This window comes from Physella acuta, unplaced genomic scaffold (assembly GCF_028476545.2).
Source record: "Physella acuta isolate Inbredline_101_S28 unplaced genomic scaffold, ASM2847654v3 ptg000365l, whole genome shotgun sequence".
Classification (NCBI taxonomy): domain Eukaryota; kingdom Metazoa; phylum Mollusca; class Gastropoda; family Physidae; genus Physella; species Physella acuta.
The window spans coordinates 433,674-454,028 of record NW_026731884.1 but is presented as its reverse complement, the minus strand read 5'-3'; the positions used below and the strand labels follow the sequence as shown (position 1 = coordinate 454,028).

Below are 20,355 nucleotides of genomic sequence, written 5' to 3'. Positions count from 1 at the left end.
GAGATGCCTGGAAGAAACTCTGATGGAGAGGGAGGGAGGAGGGTGGAAATAAAATCATTAAAAGTGTGACGTCATATAAGGTGACCACGTGATCAAGACCGGGTGACAACACCGTGACAGACATCTTGAAATAATTAGATGTCTAGTTTTTAATTAATTAAAGATGGCAACGACACGCTAATTATCTTCTCTTGTGCGCTTAAATAAAAGTTTTGTGTTAAAGGCTTTTGTCTATTATCTGATCATATTTACCCGTTACATCTTGTGATGTTTAAATGTAACCCTTTAACCCCCCCCCCCCCCCCAGTATTACGACGAGACGTGTAGCAGACGACAGCCCGGGAAAACCATCTATTACGTCATGGTGTGTGTCGTCATGTACTTCCTGCCCATCGCCGTCATGATCGCCGCCTACACCGTCATCGCCGTCCGTCTGTTCACGCGCCGCGCCCCGGGCAGTCTGATCGCCAACACCTCGTCATCACAGGACAAGGCCAAACGAAAGGTCAGGGTCACCTCAGCTGCTAGACGCTGTTAGTTTAGGTCAGTTCAGGAAACACATTTGATAACGTTTTGTTTTCATCACTGATTTATTTACCCCCCCCCCCCCACACACCCCACATCACCCCCATACAGGTGATCAAGATGCTGGTGGCCGTCCTGATCACATTCGTCATCAACTGGACACCGCAACAATTTCTGTTGCTCTTTTACGGCATCAACTGGCGGACACAGGTCAGTCAATTGTTGGTTTACCTACACTCTGTTATTTCAGTCAGTCGGGTGGGATTTTGTCATGTCTATTGCAGGTGGTGGGATTTGGTCGTGTCTATTGCAGGTGATCATGTCTATAGCAGGTGGTGGGATTTGGTCGTGTCTATTGCAGGTGGTCATGTCTATTGCAGGTGGTCATGTCTATTGCAGGTGGTCATGTCTATTGCAGGTGGTCATGTCTATTGCAGGTGGTCATGTCTATTGCAGGTGGTCATGTCTATTGCAGGTGGTCGTGTCTATTGCAGGTGGTCATGTCTATTGCAGGTGGTCATGTCTATTGCAGGTGGTCATGTCTAATGCAGGTGGTCATGTCTATTGCAGGTGGTCATGTCTATTGCAGGTGGTCGTGTCTATACCAGGTGGTCATGTCTATTGCAGGTGGTCATGTCTATTGCAGGTGGTCGTGTCTATACCAGGTGGTCATGTCTATTGCAGGTGATCCCCCAGTATCTACCCACCATCAAGTATTTGTTATATTGCAGGTGATCCCCCAGTATCTACCCACCATCAAGTATTTGTTATATTGCAGGTGATCCCCCAGTATCTACCCACCATCAAGTATTTGTTATATTGCAGGTGATCCCCCAGTATCTACCCACCATCAAGTATTTGTTATATTGCAGGTGATCCCCCAGTACCTACCCACCATCAAGTACGTGGCCGTGTACATGGCCTACTTTAACAGCGCCCTCAACCCCATCCTGTACGGCGGCTTCAACGAGAACTTCAGGAAAGGTTTCATTGAGGCCTTTAGGTGCCTGCTCATCAAGAGGAGTAACAGGATAGGCGTAGGTGGGTGGGGTGGGGTGGGGTGGTGGGGGTGGGGGGAGGTAGGTGGATTGGGGTGGGCGGGGTGTATGGGGGGAAGGTAGACGGGTGTGGGGGGGGGGGGGGAGGGAGGTAAGTGGGTGTGGATGGGTGGAGGCAGGTGGGTGAGGGTGGGCGTTGTGTGTGGGGGGAAGGTAGACGGGTGTGTGGGGGAGGGGGGAAGTAGGTGGATTGGGGTGGGCGGGGTGTATGGGGGGAAGGTAGACGGGTGTTGGGGGGGGAGGTAAGTGGGTGTGGATGGGTGGAGGTAGGTGCATTGGGGTGGGCGGGGTGTGTTGGGGGGCGGGGGAAAGTTGGCGGGTGTGGGGGGGGGGGGGGAGGGAAGGTAAGTGGGTGTGGAGGTAGGTGGGTGTGGGTAGATGGGTGTCTACCAGTGACGTTATTATGTGCTAACAATGTCTAGCTGCTTAATGATCTACCCATAGTAATATAAAAATATATATATATATATATATACATACATATATATATTGATTGATTGATTTATTTATTTAAACTGCGCAGAAAGTGGTGTACCTCGCTGGTCTATCAGAAAGCCCACCAACATTGGAGAAAAGTCCACCATCTTTCCTAAAACTTCGAACTGTTCAGGTAATTTATTTTAATTAGGTTAATTTTTTTTTGTTTTTTTTTTTGTCAATATTTAAACACGTCTTTTGTTGGAGCTTCAACATATCAATATATATTTTAATCCCAACATATCCCATATGTTTTTAGTCCCCAGTCCCAACATATCCTATATGTTTTAGTCCCGAGTCCCAACATATCCCATATGTTTTAGTCCCCAGTCCCAACATATCCTATATGTTTTAGTCCCCAGTCCCAACATATCCCATATGTTTTAGTCCCAACCTATCCCATATATTTTTAATCCCAACATATCCCATATGTTATAGTCCCCAGTCCCAACATATCCCATATGTTTTAGTCCCCAGTCCCAACATATCACTGAAGCACATCGACCACAGCACCGAATCTCACGACACCGCTTCAAGGCCGGCCTCACCTGGTTTTCAACGTAAGTCTAGAATACAGGGGATTACAGGGGATTAGAGGGGATAGAGGATAATACAGGGGATTACAGGGGATTACATGAGTTTAGAGGGGATTACAGGAGATTAGAGGGGAATATAGTGGGTTACATGGGATTACAGCAGAATGCAGTCGGGGTGGGGGCGCTATGGGCAAACATAAGGAAACAAAATATTAAAGTTCTCATCTTTGGTATGGTAATTAGAAATTAAAATTCCCTGTTACTTCGGAGTTTTTCTTTGAATCTCCAGAAACCGCTAACCTGTTCGTCACCAATGTCAAGGCTCCAGATATGCTGGTCTCTTCCTGTCACTTGCTACAACACAGCACACATGAAGGCCAACAGCCACATAGCCCACATGTACAACCACACAGCCCACATGTACAACCACACAGCCCACATGTACAACCACACAGCCAACATGTACAACCACACAGCCAACATGTACAACCACACAGCCCACATGTACAACCACACAGCCCACATGTACAACCACACAGCCCACATCTAGCACTACCCACAAGTAAACTACAAATTCCTCAAGGAAAGCAGGACTTGACGACGGCCTCAACAGAAAGCTCTGTCGTTCAGAGCCAGGAAAATTCTCATCACTCATCAATAGAAACGCCCATCATTTCGGCTAACAAAAAAGTGTAAAAATATTTTTGTTTTAAGAAACTGTCTGTGAAAATGTAACACAACCGAATGAAATAAACCCGATAGTAAAAAAAAAACCTTGAAGATGACAATAAAGTGCATTCTAAATTATAGGAAGCGTTTACTCTCATTTGGGGATAGCAAATTGTATAATTTGTTAAAACACAGTCCAAGGGAAACTATAATGTAATATTGTTCTAAACTCTCCTTTAACATGGTTATTGCCCTTTGACTACTGTTCTGCAATTTATTTGATAACTTTTACTTTTAATTTTATCAAAAATATATAACAGAATGTTTTAATATGAAACGAAATAATTTATTTGCCTTTGTTTGACTTTATTTTTATGTAAATAGAAGACATCTATAAAAAAATAATTAAAAAACCAATATAAAATTAAAGAGATGTAGACATGCAATTGATTGTAAAATATTTATATGTTCACTCGACTTCGACGAATTTTCTTCCGTATTTCTTTTTTAATTCCTAAATTTAATGTATATGATAGTACTAGTACTCTTGTTTACCTATTGAAATACAATTTAAAATTTTCTATTACTAATAATAAAAAAAAAATGTATGATTTTTTTTATTTATGCGGTCTAAGGGGGATAACAATGTAATTATGTTTACTTTAGTGTTTTGGCATGGTTATTCCCCTGCAGAAGGTTTTGTTTCGTTTTTATATATTTTTCAATACGGCGAATAAATGATAGTAATCTCATTTGGCAAATTTACTAACCTTATACCATTTGAATTCCTTCTACAAATTTTACTTTTTGCACAATTAATAAATTCGCCTCTTATTTCTGGAATAGTTTTATAAAAATAACAAAATGTAGATATTATTAACATTGAAAATCAAATTTTTCCAACAAGATTTTCATATTTTTCTTCTGCTTTAGAAAGGATCATAGCTATGTAATTGTTTTAGAAGTTTGAAGACATGCTTGAGTTGTTGCCCTTAATAAATGTTTTCCTTTTCAAAACATTTTTATGTATATGGAAACAATTTTTTAACAAAAAAGCGTATGCTTATAATTACTTTTTGTCTTACTAAATATCTGTTACTATTTTAAATATAGAATGCAGGTATTTAGAAAGAATCACCACATGCCAATGGTGATATCAATAAAACAAATTGATATTTTTAAAATCTTGCTCAAACCTGGTGATAAATTGTTTACTTTTATTACAGTCACTTACATGTGGAGGGGGTGTGTGTTTGCGCTGGTCACATAAGTGGGGGGGGGGGGGGGGAGCTCATCACATAAGTGGGGGGGGGGGGGGGGGGTTCGTGTTACTCACACTGCCACTGCTTGCCATAGACATATTCCATGAAATTTATAGCAATCAATCAACCCTCCACATTGGTGTAATTCAAGTGTAATGAGACAAGATAATCAAAACAATCTTTACATCAGTCTAAAAAAACAGGCTAATTAGTACAATCTTTCAAACAGATTTAATTTTTTTATTTCAAAAGAATGACATGATACATCTGGTATGCTACAAGCCAGCCCCACCCCTACACGCAGGCGATTGGCCAATATCTTGTGATGTCTCCCATTCTTGTGGTGTCTTGGCCTGAAATAGAAAATAGAAACGATTTTCACATATCACATTTTTTACCTTGATTGATTTGAAAGACTCAGCATTTAATTAGCTGAACAAATTATTTCTCAACAGCAAAAATTGGTTTAGTATAAAATTATGCCTCAGCTGCGTTAGATAAAAATCTTTGTTTTTGTCTATTTTATTTCAGCCTTTAAAAAACATTTTGTCTTTAACTTCATCACAAAGAGAAAAGCAAATTTTAAATAATTTTAAAAAAAAACTAAGTCAGTAGTGTTGGTGTAGTAAATGTCTGGTACTTTAGAGAAAACAAAACTTACAACAATAGACAAGGCATGAATTGAGTTATCAATTTCTTCCTGAATTGCTTTATGCACCAATTTGTGTTTCTGAAAATGTAACATGAAAGCTCTAAAAATTACTTTGCTATAAAAAAATATCCAGATAAAAAATGAGTACAGCCTGACCTAGGGGTAGAGTGCTAGACTGCTAATCTGAAAGTCTAACTTTGAATCTGGGTACAAGTCAATATAATGTCCCTGAGTCCACCCAGTTCTAACATGTAACTCAAATTAAGGATAATAAAGGCGGGTAGGCTTAGTGCTGACCACACTATTTCTTCACATGCCAATGTGAACTCTACTTCACCTGTCTCATCAGGTTCGAGTAGGGAACCTTAACATATCAAAGAAGAAGAAATATTTTTACTAACTATTTACCTCAATTCGCTTCACATTTTCAAAAGCAGATGACACAATGACAACTTTAAAATGGGATTCTGTGCCTGTAAAAATAAAACCCAGCTCAGTCTAACAAGAAATCTAATTTTTATATTTACACATTATTTAAAGGCTAAAAACAAAACAAGCTAAATCACATTGAAAACTTTTCTGGATAGGACAGATTTCTTGAGACAAAAAACACTGAAGTAATATAGAAGGGATGGAGGTCAAATCATTCTACCTTTAGGAACATTGTGCATGTAGCTTTCATTGATAACATCTAAATACTGTGGCTGTGGAAATAGCAAAATTTGGATGACAAATGGCTTGTAAAATAGAGATGACAGGAGGCTAGCAGAATAGAGATGACTGGAAAGTTTATACTGGTATACTTACATTTAAGGCTTCGCTAAGTTTTTTCCTGATTGCACTTTCAATAGGTTTCTAAACAAGAGAAAATATTACTGTCATTATCATAAGGAATGGAACACAACATTGGGATAAAACAGAAAATTAGGATCAGCCATTAGAGAAAAGTTACCTCATCTCCCATGACAGTTCTTGTAACAAGATGTCGCTGGGTGAAAGATACCTTTGAAAACTGTTTGACTAAATAAAGTTTGTTGACAACACGACTGAAGTAACCAGCCATACACAGAGTCCCCACTAGGAGTAATGCAGGTCCTATATTAAATATGTATCAAGAAAAAAACTTACAAAATATTTTGACCAAGATAGCATTAGATCAGATAGTCATATCTATAGGCCTAATGTAAGCCAACTTAATAATATTTTAAAAATATGCTATCTAATACTAATAATGAGTAGCCTAGTTAGTAATATCTAACAATAGCCACTCAAATTTTATTTTATAACGCTGATAGGCCTTACAAAAAGTGTGTTCAAGTTTGCGTCTAAGTACAATTTTGAATTTTAGATTTATCTGCCAGTGGGTTTGAACTCGAGACTTTTTCGAATGTATCAACCATGAGCTTTTTGCCGACTCGACCATGCCTCCAACACAATTAAGGTTACGTGTCAACTGGTTATGCGCCATTGAGGCCATTGACTCAGATTTCAGCCTGCTTTTCTTTTTGGATTTGCTTCCATAGCCTTTGTCCAACCAAGAACAAACTACAAGGCAGCAGTTGTTTGATTTTGGAGTTGTCTCTCCTAGAAGAGTGGCTGTCCCCAGCTAACGAGCCTCATCTGCCCGAGGGTTTGAACTCGAGACTTCGGTTTAGCAACCATGAGCTTTACTGACTCGACCACGCCGACCCCTCCTACTAATCAATGGCAAATTAAGATTAGGGTCCAGTAAAATTTTAGCAAAATGTCATTTAACCTCCACCCCCCTACCAATCTGGTGGGTATAAAATGCGAAAAACAAATGTCACAGGACTTTTGTTTCGAGGTTTTCCCCATTACCCCACCACAACTATTTTATTTATTTTATTATTGAACTAATTAATTAGGCCTTAATAATTAATAATTAGTAAGTAAGACTTTAAGTGATAAGTACTTGTAGTAGAAACTTACGTTCTAACTTAGTTCTAAGTCTCACTTAGATCTAGATCTAGTAACTAAACTAAGTAATTATTGTAAAACTTTAATAACGAGTAAGGTCTATATATTTTTAGTAAGGCAATGAACTTGTAGCTCTTCTAAGGTAGAAAGTATGAATATTCTTATTCTCAAGAGTCAACTCCCCTGATTAATAGTACAGGTTGCTTCATCAAATTAATTCATGTTCGCGTCACTTTTGTTTAAAATTTTGATGATAATTTGCATGATCTGACAACAATGACCGAATAATTGTAAATTATGTTTCTAGCTCATTTCTAAATTGGCAAAAAAATTCATTTTAAAAATATTTTTATTTGTATTTCAAATTGTCTTCTCTTTTGGCTTTTAGTTTTTGATTACTAAAATCTGGTAATAAAACAACAGCTAGGCTATTTTATATGGATAAACACAAACGCGTATGTTAAATTCAAGATTATAACAATACAATTTACAGAAGACAGTAGGGGTAAATAATAAAAGATGTCTTCAACGACGGAATCTACCCCAGATGATGGGAATGTCGCGAATAACAGTACTAATACTGCACCAAAAGTCGGTACCGGTACTACTGCTACATCAGCTACTACAACCACAACAGCCCCAGCTTCAGCTACTGAATTGAGCAGCAAAACGAACAATTTTCAGAGAATCGCTCAAAAGAAAATGCTTGTCAGAAGTTTTCCAAGGAACAAAAAATTAGAAAAATTAGCTGTATATTCAAGTTGCAAGGTTAGTGATAAATTTATATTTTAATTTTAAAATAAATGAAATTGAATCTAGGCCATTAGACTCAGAGTATTACTGTAACTATAGCCTACTATTAGTATTAGAGAGACTTCTTAGTAGAGGGGCCTATTGCCTATTAAAATTAATTAATGACTAACCCCTAATGTTTAATTAATTAGGCTAGGCTATTTATTAGCCTAATAATTAATGAGGAACCTGTTATCATAAGCTATTAATTTTAGTTGTTAACAATTACCATACATAAGGGGGGGGGAGGCTAATGCACACATATTTGTATGATTCAAATTTCAATTGGAATGTTGAATGATGATGCTATTATAGCATGTTTCCAAATGGTTATCCAACTCCATTAATAAAATTCTAACATGATATAGGGCCTATATAGGCGTATAATAATCCTCCGCTTATTTACCTCACATTTTTGTTCAGGCTGAACAAGACTATTGAGAGTTAACACTTACAGTACTTTAGTATAACAATTTTTTCATTGGCTTAAATTTATTTAATTGTATTAGTCTGAAGGGTGCAAATGCAATGGATGGAAAAACCCCAACCCACCCCCACCCCAACCTCCAGTAGCAGATGCAGCATCTCAGCCTCTCGCATCTCTGACGGAGCCGTGTAAGAGTTGCCGCCATCCTCTAGGTTGGTTTACGTCTATTTTATTTTAGAAACTTTGCTTACTTTGTAGTTACTTGAAGCATAATTTATTTACTAATAGCCTACTTGTTGTTGAGTGAGTCTTGTATTTGCTGATGTTTCTCCAGGAGCTCATGTCTCCCACCTCGACAACACTGACGAGGAGGAACTGAACAGGCTGCTGAGAATTGTTGTGGACGTGGAGAATTTGTTTGTTTGTGTTCACAGAGAGGAAGATGCTGAAGCTAAACAAGTGTATTTTTACTTGTTTAAGGTAACTATACCTGCAGCTGTAGGTTTTAGGTTACGGATAAAATGCTTTATTGTTCTCTTGTTTTATTTTTACAAAAACAATGTGACTTATAATTTGACACAATTTATTGAGCAGCTTTTGAGGAAATGTATTCTGAACATGAGCACACCTTCAATAGAGGGATCCTTGGGAACTCCACCTTTTGAAAAACCAAGTATTGCCAAGGTAAGAAAGATGGTCTTTCACTGGGCTGAATCAAAAAGCTTTGTTTCTACTGGTAACATTTTATACTGCATGTTGGACACATTTGGTTGTCAATTGATTTGCTCATCTAATAGTTTAAGCAGATGAATTCAGTTGAGATTAATTCAGGTGTGTTGAGTCATTTAGAAATTTTCTGTTCCTCTCAGGGTGTCACAAACTTTGTTGTGTACAAATTTGGGACTTTGGCCCAAAAAGAATGGCAGACGATGTACGACCTGGCCAAGATGTTCCTGCACTGTTTGAACCACTGGAAGTTATGGCCCCCTGCTAGCCGGGGCCAACAGTTGGATGAGAAAGATGAAAATGATTACAAGTTGAACTACACTAGGTGGATATAACATTTCACACTGATAGCTTCACTTACCACACTGATAGCTTCACTTACCACACTGATAGCTTCACTTAAAGCTTCTTCATCTAGTTTTTTCATAGCTTTTATTTTCATGGCTTTGTAATGTTTAACATGTGTATAGTATTTGTAATGTCTAAAATGTGTATAGTATTTGTAAGGTTTAAAATGTGTATAGTATTTGTAATGTTTAAAATGTGTATATTATTTGTAATGTCAAATGAATTTCACAAGGCAAATGCTGCATACATTTGTTGTATAGATTTGTTGCATACATTTGTTGTATAGATTTGTTTTCTACATTTGTTTACTACTCTGGGTGTACCCTTGTTGCAGGTGGTTGTGTTTCTGTCATGTGCCAGCATTCTGTGATAGTCTACCCCGTCATGAGACCACCCTGATATTTGGACGCACTCTGCTGCGCTCAGTGTTTCAGACCATGAGGAGACAACTGCTGGACAAGTTTAGGGCAGAGAAAGACAAGATGCCACCAGACAAAAAAACTCTGGTCCTGACACATTTCCCTCGGTGAGTCCCTGTCTTTTAACCTGTCGAAAAGTGAGGGACTAACAATTTACTCAGACAGACAGACAAAAAGTCAGGGACTAACACTTTAAACTTAAACTGACTATTGTTTGGTTTCCATCCCAGATTTCTGACCATGCTGGAGCAAGAAGTCTATGGCAACAACTCTCCCATCTGGGACCCGGAGTTTGCACAGAACACATCCAATTTACCCACCCCCTCTCCTGCAGGTAACCTTCTTGATCTAAACAACTAATTAGGTCCATTCACTTCTGGTTTGAAAAATATGTTTTTCTATTGTTTGACCATCTATTGCTCATCATTAAATACACATTACAATTCATATCTACCCCCTCCACCCCCATCATTAAATACACATTACAATTCATATCTACCCCCCCCCATCATTAAATACACATTACAATTCATATCTACCCCCCCCCCCATCATTAAATACACATTACAATTCATATCTACCCCCCCCCCCCCCCCATCATTAAATACACATTACAATTCATATCTACCCCCCCCCCCCCCCATCATTAAATACACATTACAATTCATATCTACCCCCCCCATCATTAAATACACATTACAATTCATATCTACTCCCCCCCCCCCCCATCATTAAATACACATTACATTTCATATATCTCCCTTCCCCCCCCCCCCCCCCAGTGAGCCCAGGTGGAGCCGCAGGTGTCAGTGGTTTGAGCAGATTCACCTCCTCCACCGTGGCCACAGACTCCTACAGTGCTTTAAACATCAGTCCTGGCCTGCTGACCAATGCCAGGAGGGCCTCAAGGTCTCAGGACACAGCAGGTGGGTCTTCTTCCTGATATTTAAATTTGGTCTGGTCAGTAGACTGATGGCCTAGGATATTTAAATTTGTTCTGGTCTGTAGGCTGATGGCCTAGGATATTTAAATTTGTCCTGGTCTGTAGGCTGATGGCCTAGGATATTTAAATTTGTTCTGGTCAGTGGGCTGATGGCCTAGATTTGTTCTTGTCAGTAAATTGATTCCATAGGATATTTAAATTTGTCCTGGTCAGTGGGCTGATGGCCTAGATTTGTTCTTGTCAGTAAATTGATTCCATAGGATATTTAAATTTGTTCTTGTCAGTAAATTGATTCCATAGGATATTTAAATTTGTTCTGGTCAGTAAATTGATTCCATAGGATATTTAAATTTGTTCTTGTCAGTAAATTGATTCCATAGGATATTTAAATTTGTTCTGGTCAGTAAATTGATTCCATAGGATATTTAAATTTGTTCTTGTCAGTAAATTGATTCCATAGGATATTTGTCTTCTAGACAAAAGAAAAGCTGATGAAGCAGGTCTGAGTGACGGAGCCAAGCGACCAAAAATAGACGGTGATATATCAAGGGAGGCTATAGAAGAAATTTTGGCGGAGGCCAGTTCAGATTGTGATGCTGAGGATGGTATGGTTGGACCAGAGGTAAGACCTGTCAACATCACTGTATAGTTGGTATGGTTGGACCTGTCAACATCACTGTGTAGTTGGTATGGTTGGACCAGAGGTAAGACCTGTCAACATCACTGTGTAGTTGGTATGGTTGGACCAGAGGTAAGACCTGTCAACATCACTGTGTAGTTGCTGCTTAGATGACATTCACTTTTTCTGTGTTGTCTATCTGTATATAACTGGATAGGGGGTGGGGTATGGGAAACCAGGTTTTTCAATCTAGTTAAAATGTTTGTCTAGTTAATCACAATTGTTTGAGAAATATTTTTTTCTTTATCAATTTTTAATCAATTTAAAAATGGTAAATAACCCCACCACTTCTGACAAACCCTACCACTTACAAACCCCACCATTTCTGACAATCCCACCACTTCTGACAACCCCCACCATTTCTGACAATCCCACCACTTCTGACAAACCCCACCATTTCTGACAATCCCACCACTTCTGACAAACCCCACCATTTCTGACAATCCCACCACTTCTGACAAACCCCACCATTTCTGACAATCCCACCACTTCTGACAACCCCCACCATTTCTGACAATCCCACCACTTCTGACAACCCCCACCATTTCTGACAATCCCACCACTTCTGACAAACCCCACCATTTCTGACAATCCCACCACTTCTGACAAACCCCACCATTTCTGACAATCCCACCACTTCTGACAAACCCCACCATTTCTGACAATCCCACCACTTCTGACAAACCCCACCATTTCTGACAATCCCACCACTTCTGACAACCCCCACCATTTCTGACAATCCCACCACTTCTGACAAACCCCACCATTTCTGACAATCCCACCACTTCTGACAAACCCCACCATTTCTGACAATCCCACCACTTCTGGCAAACCCCACCATTTCTGACAATCCCACCACTTCTGACAAACCCCACCATTTCTGACAATCCCACCACTTCTGACAAACCCCACCATTTCTGACAATCCCACCACTTCTGACAAACCCCACCATTTCTGACAATCCCACCACTTCTGGCAAACCCCACCATTTCTGACAATCCCACCACTTCTAACAAACCCCACCAATTGTTTTCCCACCCAGACACTGTGCCCCACCCATGCAGCAAGGGACGAGCAGGCGCGGCAAGAAGAAAAAGATGGTAAAATTGACTTCCACATCATCAACAACTCCCTCAGCCACCGGCCCAGCAACCAGGTTTTTCTCTGGCTCATCGAGGTCCAGAACCTCTTCTCTCACCAACTGCCTCGCATGCCAAAAGAATACATCACACGCCTGGTCTTTGACCCGTAAGTTCATTACTGCCATAACTCTATCATTTCTTTCTCCAACATGTCTACTCCATGTTTCTCTTGGTCCTCTCTAGTTCTCTCTTGCCTGTGTGTTCCATCTCAGAACAGTCCTAGCCTATGTGTCTCCTTCCATCTCAGAACAGTCTTAGCCTATGTGTCTCCTTCCATTCTTGGTACATGGCCCTACCATGTCCATCTGTTGTGCATGAAGACTAACATTAGTGCTAAGTGCTGTGATGTCTGTGCTAAGTGCTTAATGTCTGTTCTAAGTGCTGTGATGTCTGTGCTAAGTGCTGTGGTGTCTGTGCTAAGTGCTGTGGTGTCTGTGCTAAGTGCTGTGGTGTCTGTTCTAAGTGCTGTGATGTCTGTGCTAAGTGCTGTGGTGTCTGTGCTAAGTGCTGTGGTGTCTGCTAAGTGCTGTGATGTCTGTGCTAAGTGCTGTGATGTCTGTTCTAAGTGCTGTGATGTCTGTTCTAAGTGCTGTGATGTCTGTTCTAAGTGCTGTGGTGTCTGTTCTAAGTGCTGTGGTGTCTGTGCTAAGTGCTGTGGTGTCTGTGCTAAGTGCTGTTGTGTCTAAGTTCTGTGATGTCTGTGCTAAGTGCTGTGATGTCTGTTCTAAGTGCTGTGATGTCTGTTCTAAGTGCTGTGATGTCTGTTCTAAGTGCTGTGATGTCTGCTAAGTGCTGTGATGTCTGCTAAGTGCTGTGATGTCTGCTAAGTGCTGTGATGTCTGTGCTAAGTGCTGTGATGTCTGTTCTAAGTGCTGTGATGTCTGTTCTAAGTGCTGTGATGTCTGTTCTAAGTGCTGTGATGTCTGTTCTAAGTGCTGTGATGTCTGCTAAGTGCTGTGATGTCTGCTAAGTGCTGTGATGTCTGTTCTAAGTGCTGTGGTGTTTGTTCTAAGCGCTGTGGTGTCTGTTCTAAGTGCTGTGATGTCTGTGCTAAGTGCTATGTCTGTTCTAAGTGCTGTGATGTCTGTTCTAAGTGCTGTGATGTCTGTGCTAAGTGCTATGATGTCTGTTCTAAGTGCTGTGATGTCTGTTCTAAGTGCTGTGGTGTCTGTGCTAAGTGCTGTGATGTCTGTTCTAAGTGCTGTGGTGTCTGTTCTAAGTGCTGTGGTGTCTGCGCTAAGTGCTGTGGTGTCTGCTAAGTGCTGTGATGTCTGTTCTAAGTGCTGTGATGTCTGTGCTAAGTGCTATGATGTCTGTTCTAAGTGCTGTGATGTCTGTTCTAAGTGCTGTGATGTCTGTGCTAAGTGCTGTGATGTCTGTGCTAAGTGCTGTGGTGTCTGTGCTAAGTGCTGTGATGTCTGTGCTAAGTGCTGTGGTGTCTGTGCTAAGTGCTGTGATGTCTGTTCTAAGTGCTGTGATGTCTGTTCTAAGTGCTGTGATGTCTGTGCTAAGTGCTATGATGTCTGTTCTAAGTGCTGTGATGTCTGTTCTAAGTGCTGTGGTGTCTGCGCTAAGTGCTGTGGTGTCTGCTAAGTGCTGTGGTGTCTGTTCTAAGTGCTGTGATGTCTGTTCTAAGTGCTGTGATGTCTGTGCTAAGTGCTGTGATGTCTGTGCTAAGTGCTGTGGTGTCTGTGCTAAGTGCTGTGGTGTCTGTGCTAAGTGCTGTTGTGTCTAAGTTCTGTGATGTCTGTGCTAAGTGCTGTGATGTCTGTTCTAAGTGCTGTGATGTCTGCTAAGTGCTGTGATGTCTGCTAAGTGCTGTGATGTCTGCTAAGTGCTGTGATGTCTGCTAAGTGCTGTGATGTCTGTGCTAAGTGCTGTGATGTCTGTTCTAAGTGCTGTGATGTCTGTTCTAAGTGCTGTGATGTCTGTTCTAAGTGCTGTGATGTCTGTTCTAAGTGCTGTGATGTCTGCTAAGTGCTGTGATGTCTGCTAAGTGCTGTGATGTCTGCTAAGTGCTGTGATGTCTGTGCTAAGTGCTGTGATGTCTGTTCTAAGTGCTGTGATGTCTGTTCTAAGTGCTGTGATGTCTGTTCTAAGTGCTGTGATGTCTGCTAAGTGCTGTGATGTCTGCTAAGTGCTGTGATGTCTGTTCTAAGTGCTGTGGTGTTTGTTCTAAGCGCTGTGGTGTCTGTTCTAAGTGCTGTGATGTCTGTGCTAAGTGCTATGATGTCTGTTCTAAGTGCTGTGATGTCTGTTCTAAGTGCTGTGATGTCTGTGCTAAGTGCTATGATGTCTGTTCTAAGTGCTGTGATGTCTGTTCTAAGTGCTGTGGTGTCTGTGCTAAGTGCTGTGATGTCTGTTCTAAGTGCTGTGGTGTCTGTTCTAAGTGCTGTGGTGTCTGCGCTAAGTGCTGTGGTGTCTGCTAAGTGCTGTGATGTCTGTTCTAAGTGCTGTGATGTCTGTGCTAAGTGCTATGATGTCTGTTCTAAGTGCTGTGATGTCTGTTCTAAGTGCTGTGATGTCTGTGCTAAGTGCTGTGATGTCTGTGCTAAGTGCTGTGGTGTCTGTGCTAAGTGCTGTGATGTCTGTGCTAAGTGCTGTGGTGTCTGTGCTAAGTGCTGTGATGTCTGTTCTAAGTGCTGTGATGTCTGTTCTAAGTGCTGTGATGTCTGTGCTAAGTGCTGTGATGTCTGCTAAGTGCTGTGGTGTCTGTGCTAAGTGCTGTGATGTCTGTTCTAAGTGCTGTGGTGTCTGCTAAGTGCTGTGATGTCTGTTCTAAGTGCTGTGGTGTCTGCGCTAAGTGCTGTGGTGTCTGCTAAGTGCTGTGGTGTCTGTTCTAAGTGCTGTGATGTCTGTTCTAAGTGCTGTGGTGTCTGTGCAGGAAACACAAGTGTCTGGTGCTGGTCAAACAGAAGCACGTGATTGGAGGGATCTGCTTCAGGATGTTCCCCACCCAGTGTTTCACAGAGATTGTTTTTTGTGCTGTCACCTCCAGTGAACAAGTCAAGGCAAGTCTCACAGATTTTAAAACTATCTGAGTCTCACAGATTTTAAAACTATCTGAGTCTCACAGATTTTAAAACTATCTGAGTCTCACAGATTTTAAAACTATCTGAGTCTCACAGATTTTAAAACTATCTGAGTCTCACAGATTTTAAAACTATCTGAGTCTCACAGATTTTAAAACTATCTGAGTCTCACAGATTTTAAAACTATCTGAGTCTCACAGATTTTAAAACTATCTGAGTCTCACAGATTTTAAAACTATCTTGTTCTTGCTTTGATGGATGTGCATGTTTTGTTGTCAAGAAAATGTTTCTTGATAGGTCTGACATTACAGCCAAAGTATCTCTGATTATTATAAGAATTTGTTTTGTTTTTCAGATGTTTTGTTCTGATGATAACTATATGAGCTTAATATCCATACATTATTTCTGCTGAAGGTCTAGAAATTTCTTGACTTTGTTGTCCTAGCCAGCTGTTGAAACATTTGTTGAATGAACCTTTACTTTGGTCCTCCAGGGCTATGGGACAACATTGATGAACCATCTGAAAGATTACCATTTGCTCCACAATATCACACATTTCCTCACATTTGCTGATGAATTTGCCACTGGATATTTCAAGAAGCAGGTTAGTCCAGCGGAATAGGACCCAAGCTCACATTTATTTAAAATATAGTCATACTGAAATAATGGTTTCTTTTAAACTCTTTTCAGTCCAGCCAACATTTCTCAACTGCTACACTTTTTAAGTAATTGATTATGTTAACATATCAACAACATTAACATTTCCCCATAATTTAAAAAAAAAAAATTAAGAAAAATCTTATACAATGAACAGCTATAAATAGAATGGTAGAAATTCTAAAAAAAAAATAAAACGTATTATTTCCTGTTTCCTTTGGTAGCTGATAACCAGACTTCATTTCAAGTGTATCTGACTGTACCACACAATACAAATTTAAGGGGCGTAGGCTGTAATGGGTAAAACAATGTTGGTGCACTGATACACCTACACATATAGGAAGAACAAAGTCCACTGACCACGAGAGTGTACGCTGACCTTTAAGAATTGCACTGAACTGATCTTGTTTTGTTCACCAGGGTTTCTCTAAAGACATCAAGCTACCCAGAACCCAGTACGTGGGCTACATCAAGGACTACGAAGGTGCAACACTGATGGGCTGTGAGCTGTGTTCCAGGATTAACTACACCGACTTCTCACGCGTCATACGCAAGCAAAAAGATGTGAGTACCCCCTCAAAAAGATGTGTGTCCCCTCAGTTGGTGTCTGCCCCCACCCCTAAGTCTGCCTCCTTTCGGTCTGAATTCTGTGGTCTGCCTCAACTAGTCAAGAAGATAATTTATTCCAAATGTTGTTATACCAGATTGTGAAGAAGATAATTTATCCCAAATGTTGTTATACCAGATTGTGAAGAAGATAATTTATCCCAAATGTTGTTATACCAGATTGTGAAGAAGATAATTTATCCCAAATGTTGTTATACCAGATTGTGAAGAAGATAATTTATCCCAAATGTTGTTATACCAGATTGTGAAGAAGATAATTTATCCCAAATGTTGTTATACCAGATTGTGAAGAAGATAATTTATCCCAAATGTTGTTATACCAGATTGTGAAGAAGATAATTTATCCCAAATGTTGTTATACCAGATTGTGAAGAAGATAATTTATCCCAAATGTTGTTATACCAGATTGTGAAGAAGATAATTTATCCCAAATGTTGTTATACCAGATTGTGAAGAAGATAATTTATCCCAAATGTTGTTGTACCAGATTGTGAAGAAGATAATTTATCCCAAATGTTGTTATACCAGATTGTGAAGAAGATAGCTGCCAAGAAAAGCATGGAGACTGAGAAGGTGTACAGTGGGGTGGGCCTGTTCAAAGATGGCGTCAAGCTTCCAATACCACTGGAATCTATTCCTGGGCTGGTGGAATCTGGTTGGAAACCACCGGTCAAGTCAGTGCTCTGTTTTTCTGGCCATGACATCTTTTTTTTTTTCTGGCCATGACATCTTTTTTTTTTTCTGGCCATGACATCTTTTTTTTTCTTCTGGCCATGACTTTTTTTTTTCTGGCCATGACTTTTTTTTTTCTGGCCATGACATCTTTTTTTTTTTTCTGGCCATGACTTTTTTTTTCTGGCCATGACATCTTTTTTTTTTTTCTGGCCATGACATCTTTTTTTTTTCTGGCCATGACATCTTTTTTTTTTCTGGCCATGACATCTTTTTTTTTTCTGGCCATGACATCTTTTTTTTTTCTGGCCATGACTTTTTTTTTTCTGGCCATGACATCTTTTTTTTTTTTCTGGCCATGACATCTTTTTTTTTTCTGGCCATGACATCTTTTTTTTTTCTGGCCATGACATCTTTTTTTTTTCTGGCCATGACATCTTTTTTTTTCTGGCCATGACATCTTTTTTTTTTTTCTGGCCATGACTTTTTTTTTTTTTTTTTTGAAAAGACTTGAAAATAATTTTTAAAATTGAAAATTGTGTATGAAGTAAAAGCCTGAGTTCAGTTGTTATTTAAAATGATTTATTCCAGGAAGGAGAAGGAGACTCCATTGGACCCTGATCAGCTGTACACCAGTCTTAGGACAATTCTACAGCAAGTCAAAGTAAGTTTTGTTTGCTTGGTTACCTACAGACAATTGTAAAGTAAGTTTTGTTTGGTTGGTTACCTACGGATAATTGTAAAGTAAGTTTTGTTTAGTTGGTTAACTACGGATAATTGTAAAGTAAGTTTTGTTTAGTTGGTTAACTACGGATAATTGTAAAGTAAGTTTTGTTTGGTTGGTTACCCATGGACAATTGTAAAGTAAGTTTTGTTTGGTTGGTTACCCACGGACAATTGTAAAGTAAGTTTTGTTTGGTTGGTTACCTACAGACAATTGTAAAGTAAGTTTTGTTTGGTTGGTTACCTACGGGCAATTGTAAAGTAAGTTTTGTTTGGTTGGTTACCTACGGATAATTGTAAAGTAAGTTTTGTTTGGTTGGTTACCTACGGACAATTGTAAAGTAAGTTTTGTTTGGTTGGTTACCTACAGACTATGCTAAAGTAAGTTTGTCCTAACTTAATCCAGTCAAAAATGCAAGCATTACCTTGAATGTCCTGTAATGATTCGCTTGTCAAATCAAGTGAAACTGTTTTCTTCTAGAGTCATGCAAGTGCCTGGCCCTTTCTGAAACCAGTGGACAAGTCTGAGGCCCCGGATTATTATGATCATATCAAGTTTCCTATGGGTAAGTTGTTTTCTTATACACTTTAAAAGGTATTAGCTATTTTCTTTTTTCTAAATTTTGTTGCTGCCCAAATGCTTTGATTTCCTAATTTGTATTATCTCCCTTTTTTATGTTATCTCCCTTGTGCTAATTCTTTGGTTACTCGCCCTTCTCCACAGACTTGCGGAGCATGTCCGAGAGATTAAAAGCCAGATATTACATCCACAAACATCTCTTCATAGCTGACATGAATCGCATCATCACAAACTGTAGGTCCTACAATGAACCTGACACGGAGTACTACAAGTGTGCCAACACTATTGAGAAGTATTACATCACCAAGATGAAAGAAGCAGGACATATGGACAAATAGTGGCTGGACAAATTTAGACTGGACATATGTTGGTTGGACATATGGACACAGTGGCTTGACATATGGACAAAATTTGGCTGGACACATGGACATAGTGTATGGACGCCTGTCTGTTTCTGGTAACAACAATCTACCATATTGTTGTGATCATTAGCTGCAGAGAACGGGATTGTGATTGGATGTATTAGGTGGGGACATCTCCCCTACACAAGAAAACATTTAGTTGCATCTCTAAGCCAGGGGTTATGGAAACCGCATTCACTAGAATTGGCCACTGGCCCACATCATCACATGGTTGGCCACTGGCCCACATCATCACATGGTTGGCCACTGGCCCACATCATCACATGGGTGGCCACTGGCCCACATCATTACATGGTTGGCCACTGGCCCACATCATCACATGGGTGGCCACATCATCACATGGGTGGCCACTGGCCCACATCATCACATGGGTGGCCACTGGCCCACATCACAAGGCCATTGTATTGTATCATGAAGGAGCTGCTACAGAGTTGGGATCAAGTTGATATTTAATGTGAATGATTTGTTTACATTTGGCTCTATTTATTCTTGCCTTTGATTCTTCTAGTGATTAATTATTTACCTATAAATTATGTGAGGATGGTCTCAAAGATTTGTTAAGGTGTGTGATCTCAAAGATTTGTTTAGTTGTGTGTGAGAAATTAGTTAAGGTGTGTGTGATCTCAAAGATTTGTTTAGTTGTGTGTGAGAAATTAGTTAAGGTGTGTGTGATCTCAAAGATTTGTTTAGTTGTGTGTGAGAAATTAGTTAAGGTGTGTGTGATCTCAAAGATCTGTTTAGTTGTGTGTGAGAAATTAGTTAAGGTGTGTATGATCTCAAAAATCTGTTTCTGTGTCGTTTCATTGCTTCCTGTGTCTTGCCATCTGCTACCCAGAAGCTTGTGACAATTGAACAGAATTAATTTTCACAACAATGTGCTGTAGTCTACCATGTCATGTATTTGCTAGGTTTCTAAAGCAACTCGAGTTGAAGTCTTCCACAATGAAACCATTGACAGAAAAAAGTCTGGCATGTTGTCCCCCCCCCCCCCCCCCCCCAATGGTTGTGGTCTCTCTACATTTGTGTTATCCTGCTACACACTATCTTCA

At 39.9% G+C, this 20,355-nt stretch overlaps 3 protein-coding genes across 7 annotated transcripts; 2 read left to right on the top strand and 1 right to left on the bottom strand.

Annotated features, from left to right (window-relative positions):
- Window positions 1-318: 318 nt before the first annotated feature.
- Window positions 319-4,448, top strand: LOC131941563 (neuromedin-K receptor-like). Its single transcript, XM_059300858.1, has 6 exons — window positions 319-505; window positions 637-735; window positions 1,398-1,566; window positions 2,107-2,193; window positions 2,531-2,620; window positions 2,886-4,448. Exons 1-6 carry the CDS (start codon window positions 362-364, stop codon window positions 3,290-3,292), a joined length of 996 nt encoding a protein of 331 aa, XP_059156841.1. The 5' UTR covers window positions 319-361; the 3' UTR covers window positions 3,293-4,448.
- Window positions 4,449-4,746: 298 nt separating this feature from the next.
- On the bottom strand, window positions 4,747-7,251 carry LOC131941565 (DNA-binding transcriptional regulator BolA). 4 transcript variants are annotated; one of them, XM_059300862.1, is made up of 7 exons: window positions 7,130-7,251; window positions 6,132-6,274; window positions 5,987-6,034; window positions 5,832-5,883; window positions 5,588-5,652; window positions 5,189-5,257; window positions 4,747-4,880 (listed from the first exon to the last, which is right to left on the bottom strand). In XM_059300862.1, the coding sequence occupies exons 2-7, from the start codon at window positions 6,240-6,242 to the stop codon at window positions 4,803-4,805; spliced, it is 423 nt and encodes a 140-aa protein (XP_059156845.1). In that variant the 5' UTR covers window positions 6,243-6,274; window positions 7,130-7,251; the 3' UTR covers window positions 4,747-4,802. The 4 variants fall into 4 exon arrangements, with proteins under 4 accessions (XP_059156845.1, XP_059156847.1, XP_059156846.1 ...); XM_059300864.1 differs by having other exon boundaries at window positions 7,225-7,243; XM_059300863.1 differs by having other exon boundaries at window positions 6,132-6,256; window positions 7,130-7,230.
- Window positions 7,252-7,304: 53 nt separating this feature from the next.
- LOC131941564 (histone acetyltransferase KAT2A) lies at window positions 7,305-19,245 on the top strand. 2 transcript variants are annotated; one of them, XM_059300860.1, is made up of 18 exons: window positions 7,305-7,407; window positions 7,611-7,885; window positions 8,419-8,548; window positions 8,671-8,816; window positions 8,931-9,020; window positions 9,206-9,387; window positions 9,745-9,936; window positions 10,060-10,163; window positions 10,612-10,755; window positions 11,249-11,394; window positions 12,494-12,699; window positions 15,478-15,604; window positions 16,119-16,229; window positions 16,703-16,846; window positions 17,438-17,583; window positions 18,173-18,245; window positions 18,786-18,870; window positions 19,029-19,245. In XM_059300860.1, exons 2-18 carry the CDS (start codon window positions 7,637-7,639, stop codon window positions 19,220-19,222), a joined length of 2,469 nt encoding a protein of 822 aa, XP_059156843.1. In that variant the 5' UTR covers window positions 7,305-7,407; window positions 7,611-7,636; the 3' UTR covers window positions 19,223-19,245. The 2 variants fall into 2 exon arrangements, with proteins under 2 accessions (XP_059156843.1, XP_059156842.1); XM_059300859.1 differs by lacking the exon at window positions 7,305-7,407 and having other exon boundaries at window positions 7,537-7,885.
- The last annotated feature ends 1,110 nt before the right edge of the window (window positions 19,246-20,355 follow it).

What these genes read in the sequence shown, in the direction of transcription:
- LOC131941563 (XM_059300858.1), top strand. Translation starts at nt 362, where the DNA reads ATGGTGTGTGTCGTCATGTACTTCCTGCCCATCGCCGTCATGATCGCC. An exon ending in AGGACAAGGCCAAACGAAAG is followed by an intron (nt 506 to 636) that starts GTCAGGGTCACC and finishes ACCCCCATACAG; the next exon opens with GTGATCAAGATGCTGGTGGC. An exon ending in TAAAACTTCGAACTGTTCAG is followed by an intron (nt 2,194 to 2,530) that starts GTAATTTATTTT and finishes CATATGTTTTAG; the next exon opens with TCCCCAGTCCCAACATATCA.
- LOC131941565 (XM_059300861.1), bottom strand. An exon ending in GAACTGTCATGGGAGATGAG is followed by an intron (nt 6,035 to 6,131) that starts GTAACTTTTCTC and finishes TCTCTTGTTTAG; the next exon opens with AAACCTATTGAAAGTGCAAT. An exon ending in AAAATGTGAAGCGAATTGAG is followed by an intron (nt 5,258 to 5,587) that starts GTAAATAGTTAG and finishes TTACATTTTCAG; the next exon opens with AAACACAAATTGGTGCATAA.
- LOC131941564 (XM_059300860.1), top strand. Translation starts at nt 7,637, where the DNA reads ATGTCTTCAACGACGGAATCTACCCCAGATGATGGGAATGTCGCGAAT. An exon ending in TGTATTTTTACTTGTTTAAG is followed by an intron (nt 8,817 to 8,930) that starts GTAACTATACCT and finishes TTTATTGAGCAG; the next exon opens with CTTTTGAGGAAATGTATTCT. An exon ending in TCATACGCAAGCAAAAAGAT is followed by an intron (nt 16,847 to 17,437) that starts GTGAGTACCCCC and finishes TTGTTATACCAG; the next exon opens with ATTGTGAAGAAGATAGCTGC.